The sequence below is a fragment of the Diadema antillarum genome, unplaced genomic scaffold, assembly GCF_040938485.1.
Source record: "Diadema antillarum isolate AM-2024a unplaced genomic scaffold, OU_Dant_1.0 seq00000454_RagTag, whole genome shotgun sequence".
Taxonomy (NCBI): Eukaryota; Metazoa; Echinodermata; class Echinoidea; order Diadematoida; family Diadematidae; genus Diadema; species Diadema antillarum.
The window spans coordinates 567,763-576,196 of record NW_027271426.1 but is presented as its reverse complement, the minus strand read 5'-3'; the positions used below and the strand labels follow the sequence as shown (position 1 = coordinate 576,196).

At 39.1% G+C, this 8,434-nt stretch overlaps 1 protein-coding gene across 2 annotated transcripts; it reads left to right on the top strand.

Moving 5' to 3' along the window:
• Positions 1-426: 426 nt before the first annotated feature.
• Positions 427-3,613, top strand: LOC139732828 (protein CutA homolog). Of its 2 annotated transcripts, none has more exons than XM_071643670.1 (3): positions 427-503; positions 2,653-2,829; positions 3,297-3,613. In XM_071643670.1, the coding sequence occupies exons 2-3, from the start codon at positions 2,672-2,674 to the stop codon at positions 3,550-3,552; spliced, it is 414 nt and encodes a 137-aa protein (XP_071499771.1). In that variant the 5' UTR covers positions 427-503; positions 2,653-2,671; the 3' UTR covers positions 3,553-3,613. The 2 variants fall into 2 exon arrangements, with proteins under 2 accessions (XP_071499771.1, XP_071499770.1); XM_071643669.1 differs by having other exon boundaries at positions 428-503; positions 2,587-2,829.
• Positions 3,614-8,434: the final 4,821 nt, after the last annotated feature.

The following is an 8,434-nucleotide window of genomic DNA, read 5'->3' as shown; positions in this document are numbered from 1 at the left end:
TTATAAAGAGTAGACAGAAAGAAAGAAAGAATAAGATCTAGCAGGGAGGTGAGCACCTCCCTGGATCTAGTGAGAGCTTGAAAAGAGAGAAAAGAAGAAACAAACCAAAAGCAGGGAGGTGGGAAGAGATTCCCACCTCCATGCAGAAAGGGAATGGCTGGGATATGTTCCATGGTTCCTCACGTGCAAGGAGGTGGTCACTCATTGCAGAGGGGAGCTAGTTTGCAGGCACAAACCCTTGTTGGTCGTATAGGAGTCTGCATGCGCCAAGACTAACACACGCACCACTACACTGCAGCCTCTCCCAAAGCTTCAACACAGGGCCTATGGGACAGTGCCAAAGTGGTGCATGTAGTAGTCTTGGCGCAGACTCCTTTACGACCAACAAGGGTTTGTGCCTGCAAACTACGCCTCACCAGCCGACGACCGCGAGGAGTAACACCAGCAGAGTACCGGGTCTAGCAGGTGTGGACACTAAATCGGAGGTGCAAAATTGTATTTAGGTATGTGACGTGACAACTGTTGCGTGCTTTTCACAGACGTGTGTGTATTGATAAGAATGAGATCATGTTTTCGATCTCTTTTTGCAAAGCTATTGATGAATTGCTACTTTTTTGGCACGTGTCTCGGCCAACGAGGGAGGTCTCAGTAGTCCCATACATTTAATTTTATTGAGGTTCATGAGAAAGTTCCGTCTGCTGTATGTAGTGCAGCAGTGTCTGTGTTTGATTTAATGGCGCAAGTGAGTGCGTCAAAAGAATACCCCACACATTCAAAGCAGTTTATATCTTGGAACATGTACCGCAAATCACATTTTTAATGCACGCTCGTGAATTCAGCGTAGTTTTCTTTACATGTGAGTAAAATTTCAGGCAAATTGTGAGATATCTTGAGCTATCTATTGCAATCGATAGAAAAACATTGTCATTTAATAGTGGTGTTCTAGGCCTTTTTAGGGTGCCCAACCATACTCGCTAGCTGCTAGTGCAGTGCTAGCTGTAGATCTATGCACCATTACTTCTTTTGGAGTAGATCCAAGAGTGTACCATTTTGTGTGTGTGTTTTGTTTTTGTTTTTGTTTTTTTTTGGGGGGGGGGGGAATGGGGAGGGGAGGGATTGTAAATATTCCAATTTTTTATTAAAATATTGATGGTAATGATAATTATTTTATTTATTCTTTTATTATTATTTGTTCTTTTTACTTCTTTTCTTTGCCCTCGCCCCCCTCTCTCTCTCTCTCCCTTCTCTCAACATTTTCTCATCTCTCCTCTACTTACCCTTCCTTCGAGGGATTATTCGTCCTTTCTCCATTGATTCCGCATTCCATAGCCACACTGTTCGCCGACTTCGTTTTTCTTTTCTTGGTTTCATGAATCTTTACGGCTCTCCCCTATCTCCATGATTCTCCAACATTCAACTCCTTCCTCTTCCTCTTCCCTTCTATTTCATCTTTCCCCTTCTAACGATGTCCGAACATCCTACTTGATTCTCACACTATTCTTCCTTACCACTCTCTGTGTTCCTTTCTCTACCGTCTCCACTAGTGCAACTTCAACCTCTAGCCCATTACTGTCTCCCACTCTTCACTTTTTGCCCTCCTCACAACCCCCATATGTCGCTTCCCTCTTGGTTTCTCCTCTTTTTAGGCTCTTCTGCCAAACAACGATCCGGTTAAGGACTACATACACATGGTGTCACCGCAAATCTTTCTTCCTCATGATAATTATTGTTATTATGATCGTCAATTATAATCATAATATAGACTCTAGCATACTGTTATCATTTACTTAATCTTAACTCCTTGAGTATCATTATTTGTAGAGTGCTTTTGGTATGAAATCTATTTTTTTTTTCATCTGTATAGGCCTATTTCTCAGGTGCAGTATAAAAACTGAATGAAAAATGTGGTCATGTAGATAACTGCAATTATATTCCACATACTAAGAATCTTGCTATAGGATTAGTCAAGAGCTGATTACGTGATAAAGCATAGTTTTGCCCATCACATCACCTGAAAAGAAAAGTTCGTTACACTCTATGATGATAGTCATTTTGTTTCGCTGATCTCTTAGTCCACACAGTCCAAACGCGTGATATAACTTACAATTTGAGTACGCGCGAAGTAAAAGTGCATTGCACTGTGGTCTATCATTTGACCTGGGTCAAGTGATAGACCACAGTGCAACACACTTTTATTTCGGTGACACGCGCGGGGCGCGGAGCAAATTCGGTGTTTTGTCATCTAGGCGCATAAGTCTAAAGTAAACTACGTAGCCTAAGCCCTGAGGATACCTAAAGACAGCTAAAACAGTTTCAGATGTGGAATAAAATGGGAATATCTAGGACCCTAGATGTGGAATATAAAGCAAATAATCAACTTTTGGTTTCAGGCAATGAGACAAACTATCACCTCCTCGGCGATCTGAATGTGTACGCTATCTTTCCTCAGCTGCGCTTCGGAAAGATAGCTACATCCAGATCGCCTCGGAAGTGATAGTTTGTCCCTTCACCTTCACCTACGTTGATTATTTGCTTACTAGTGATGCATGGTTGTTTTTATTCAAATCTCCTAATTTCTTTTCTTAGCATCTTTGATGTGGAAACCCTCTGTGGAATGACCCGACTTTCTCTTCTTCATGCCTTCCTAATCAGTTTGGCCGGTGCTGTCTGCATGTCTCTCATCTTGCCAACCTCAAGAGGCTTACTCAGGACACTTGTTCCCACCAGACTACTGTCGGCAGTTACCATGGCAACAACTGCAAAGCCTGATGCACTCACTGCAGTCTTCGTTACCGTTCCAGATGTCGCGGTTGGCAAGTCACTAGCTTCGTAAGTGTGGAAAAAAAAAACTGGCTGATTTCACACCAGCTCATTAGATTATAACAGTGATAGTGTAAAGTTTTTTTTGGTTTTTTTTCCAGTGAATCCTCAAACTATTATTATAAGTAAAGATTTGCCATTTCAATTACATTTAAAATGCAATACCATACATGCATCTGATAGAGATTTTAAATGATCAAATGGAAGAAAATTCACCAAATCATCATTCATGAGTGTGAATGATCTTCATCCATCAGTCTCCTTTATAGTTACGTTTTGTACATTCTTTATGTCATCATATGGCCCATATCGTCTCACTCTCCTATCCAATTCAGTCTTCATATAATCAGTTGGTCAAAACCCATCCAAACTACAAGTAGTAAGAAATCAAACAAAAGGGTTAGCACTACCAACTTATACAAGGTTGATATACATGTACTTTTTTATGTCATATTTCCTCTTTGTACTGTGCGCAGGAAAATGGTCGAGCAGAAGCTTGTGGCCTGTGTCAACATCATTCCAGGACTCACCTCGGTCTACGAGTGGGAGGGCAAAGTCGAGACCGACAGCGAGGCACTCCTCATGATCAAGACCAGAGCTTCCAAGGTCGACGACCTCTCGTCCTTCGTCCGGGAGAACCACCCCTATGATGTGGCCGAGGTCATCAGCCTGCCGATTGAGAACGGGAACCCGCCCTATCTGGATTGGGTGCTGTCGTCAGTCCCCAAGTGAGCGGGAGAGATGGCAATGGAAGAGGCAGGGATAGCATCTGGATCTACTTGATGGGTCTTTTGGTCAGAGGGAATGGTTATGTTGATAGTAACATCCTCATTGATATATCATCTTTAAGGTGACGTGAAGCTATTGTAACCTTTGATATGCCCACTGAGCTGTCAGCCAATGCCAAGGTGCTGATTCTTCAGTGCTAGAATGATTCAGAGATCTGTAATAAATGAATCATGGTGGTGACTCTCGCAAAACATTTGCTCATGGGCAAACTTTCTGAAACTCGGGTGCGAGGGGATTACCTTAACAATGTAATCATCTGTAAACACTTTGCTATCTGGCAAGATTAAGAGGTGTAGCCGACAACTGTGTGCCAAATCAATGTGTTTGTGAACATGAACCTGGTACAGTAGACTCCCATTACAACGAAGTCCTCGGTACTGGCAGTTTTCTTTTGTTATATCGAATTTTCGTTATAACTGAACAAATAAACAGTGAAAATACATAGAGCTGATAATGTTACGGCCTGGATTTTTATTTTGTTGTAACCGGAATTTTGTTATAATCGTGTTCGTTATAACGGGAGTGCACTGTACTGTTTTGGAGATGAGTAGACCTAAATGATGTGGCAAGTTTGGAGATAATGCTTTTTAACAGGTGGCTGAGAGGGATTATCATAATTGTTGCAGATTTAGGATGTGGAATTTTTCCATATCTTGCATGATGTTATAGTAAATGTCCAATCAGCATTGTCCATGTTTGTGCAAGGACAAGCAAGGAGCTTGTCCATCCACACTGTGCATGGGGACAGATCATAATTCAACGGCACTCATGCTATTGTTAGCGCCGATAATAGACTGGTTTACTAACACATTATAATTTTATACATACCTTTCTGACAATGGCTCTTGACAACCTGAATATCTGGCTTGCCCGAGGTTTGCCGGACATAGCAACAACTAAAGTATGCAAACTGGATTTAAAGTATTGATAAGTGTTTTTAGACACAGGTTAGTAAGATACAATGTAGCTAGTTACAGTGTCAGGACGAGAGAAACATCCATAGATTTGAATATGTTTGTAAACCGGTCTATTGCGAGTGAAAAGAAGTGAAGAGGAGTACAGTGGACTCTCGTTATAACGAAGTCCACAGGACAGGCAGTATTCTTTCGTTATATCGAAATTTCGTTATAACCGAACAAATAAACAATAAAGAACATAGAGTGGATAATTTGCTGGCCTGAATTTTTACTTCGTTGTAACTGGAATTTCGTTATAACCATGTTCGTTATAAAGGGAGTGCACTGTACATCAGCGCAAAGGCCCTTTGAGATATGCTAATATGATTATTGTTGATGAGCTGTGAGAAGGCTCTGTAGGTGTATCACCCACTCTAAATAATTCACTTGATATCTTAGACCCAAGGAATTACTAGATTTGCACTTTTTTTTTTTTCGCAAATTGGTGCCAAGGGCCTGTCACAAGAAATTAAAATGCACCCGAAAATTTGTGGCTTCACTGTAAGTTTTGAGCACTGTTTACATTTTTGAACCAAAATATGATTTTTGCTTTGAGATAGGTTTAGTGTGAACCGTTGATAGAGAATTAAATTAATGGTAAAAAGAGGGTAGGAAGTTCTGGTTATGTTGATCTTGTCGTTGGTTTCTATTGCATGTACGCAGTGTGGCAGCATTTAAATTGAGAAATTCTGCAAATTGGTACAATGTAAATTGTGTAAAATTTGTATAAAATTGTCACACCAGGCTTGAGTAAAAGAAAACACATATCAATGGAACAAATCTTTTGCTTAGTTTGGCGAGGTCAATATTTTGGATGTGATAGCGGTGTTCATCATGCATTACATTGGTACAGTTGAACCACATGATCAAACGTAAATCTCACATGTATACCTTTTAGTATTGGAGTATCCTATGATCATGTGTTACAAGGGAAAAACTCCCTTCATTTACATGCTATGTTCTATATCTCACTTTTTATTGACTGAAATAAAAGAAACAAATACCAGTACATGTACAATGATGCATTGACTTGCTGTGTTATTCATTTTGAAAGAAAGCTTTCTGAAATATAAATGCACATACATGTAGTCCTGCATGTTCAGTGAGCATGGCAGCTTCTACATATTTACAAACATGCACCTCTCTCTCTTATATATATATATGTATGTATGTATATATATATATGTATATATATATATATATATATGTTGATAAGGTAGTCCACGTGTTGGCAAGATAAAAAGATAAGTAACAAAGCTGCAACAAAGTTCATGCTGTATTCACCACGGTTTATTTCTTCACATTGATATATATATATATATATATATATATATATATATATATATATATATATATATATGCACACACATACATACTTACGTCATAGGCAGCACAATGAGCCATTAAATCAAATGAAATGATAAACTTTTATTATTTGTATTTAAGAATGCTTTCTACACAAATGATACAAATGTACACAGGCCTGAAGTCTACACAAATGCATGCAAGTATTTACACTGTTACTACCACACTGGCAATTTCTACAGACAAGGGCGATAGTGATAGATAACAGAAGATTTGAAATACTTGTACTTTGCCCCATGATCAAAGTATACAGGTATGTAATTTGATTCATCACCAATGTTTTACGAATGTAATGAGACTTGTATTTGCTCTAATCACCAAAGGAAAAAAAAAGACCAAATACATCGCTCAACTCCATTCTGAAAAAAAAAAAATGAGAACTAGAAAATTGGTGTGCTTGTTTCATATGTTTCTCTTGTGGAGATATTGACGATTCATGCACAAAGACTAGCATACACATACAAGTCATTGGGTCAGATGTCTACGGAAGTTGGAATTGATGAACTTTGAAACATTCAATTCTCAACCGTGTCAGACGACAAAAACATGAAAATTAAATTTCATTGCGAAACCATCCTCTACAATCTAATACTGAGCAAAATAAATGATATTAGAATTCTGTTCGATCTGATGTCACGACACTTACCTTGAACACTGAAATGGGATGACGCAATACTAGTAACTCAACTAGGTCATTCACTGTGATTTATTGACTCAGAACATACAATCATTGAAAACACTTTACCAGACATGGCAGCTAGAGTTGCAAATAATAAAGAAATGAGACATTTTCCTTTTGCATATTTTCCAGGGCTAAATTATAGAGTTAAACTACTGTTGGTTAGTCATTACATTGGCTAGTACAGTGTAGCATGATGACATGAAAACCCCACACATTTCTCCTGACCACACAAGCATTGAGAATCAACGGTTTCAGGGACAAACACTGTACTAGGTCTTTCTACAGCTCAGTGGAGCATCAGGCTAGCATCCAAAGGTCTCGTGTTCATATTCCGATGGAATCCCATTTTCTTTGCTCAATTTGTCACATAGAAATTTAAAAAAAAAAAGGATATAAAATCCCAGATTACCTGTCAATTCATCATTATGGTACAGGGCACTCCTGTTCAAACAAACATAGTCATAACGAAATTCTCATTACAACAAGGTGAAAATTTAGGTACCAAGATTATCACCTTAACCTATGTATCTTTATTAACAGCTGTAATTTCATGTTTGGCTATAACAAAATCTTGATACGTGTATAAGGAAAGGAAACTCTGGGTCACAAGGAGTTTGTTATAATGGGAGTCACATGTAGTACTAATGTCTCAATGTGATCACACCAGTCTTGGTCAAGATGCAACTACATTCGGCAGTAATTCTACTGGGCAGGTGCACTCAATAGTAATACAGGGGAAACTCGGTATAACGAACACTGCTATAACGAGATATCGGTTATAACGAGGAAATTTTCCCGGTCCCAAATTTCCTTCCACACAAGTCTATGTAAAATGCTACTCTTATAGCGAGATCGGCTATAACGAAATAACTGCTATAACGAGATAAATTTTGTGACTTCCAAACAAAGAAAAACATAATCAATCAAACCTGCTATAGCGAAGTAAAGCAAAATGCCTTCGGTAAAGCTTTACTTCGCCTGTGCTATCATCTTCCGAGATTGTAAAGCTTGATGCGCCCAAAACTGTCTTGTACACACAATCATTTTCTTCAGTGCACTCCAGCTAGCACTGCATGTGGTACGTGTAAGTGTGTGTGTGCGCGCACACTGATACATGCAGAAAATGTGGTGGGACGGCCATATGTATACATGACATCATCATGACGTTTAGCAGGTGTGAGGCAATCTGATGCTGTGATTGGCCTTCTACGTAGGGAATTCCCCATCTTCACACACACGCAGTCATAATGTACATAGAGAATATGTCACATACACACACAGCATTGTGCAGACCATATTCAAGCTCACACAACACACACCCATACGATAACAACATACCAATCCACAGACGATCTTGATACAATCGCAATTCAAGCTATATGAATTTACAAATTCAAACATCTACAATTGATAAGAAACACATTCTTGATATTGGATTTCCTTGGCGAAAAACATCTTTTTACCCATAAAGGTGAGTAATTCCCCCACACACAATATCAAGTTATCAGTATTGATTGAAATATGATGGGTAGTCCCACATGTGCAAATTAATGTCTTTATGTTATGCCTTCTTTTATGCCTACTGATATAACGAGATATCGGCTATAACGAGGAAAATGACTCGGTCCCGACCATCTCGTTATATCGAGTTTCCACTGTACATACATGTACCGGTAATTGTATACCTGCAGGGCAGCCAACATGTATATCAAGATTGGGGAAGCTTCCAAAGGGCAATCGGGAAGATACCAGTGTGTTCCATAATTTGTATCTAAATAGGCCAACAAATAATTCCATAATCAGGAAGGCTTCCTTAGTATCT

Excerpts from the sequence above, each read along its gene's own strand:
- LOC139732828 (XM_071643669.1), top strand. The coding sequence starts at position 2,615 with ATGACCCGACTTTCTCTTCTTCATGCCTTCCTAATCAGTTTGGCCGGT. Across the intron at positions 2,830-3,296 it reads GTTGGCAAGTCACTAGCTTC|GAAAATGGTCGAGCAGAAGC; the intron begins GTAAGTGTGGAA and ends TACTGTGCGCAG.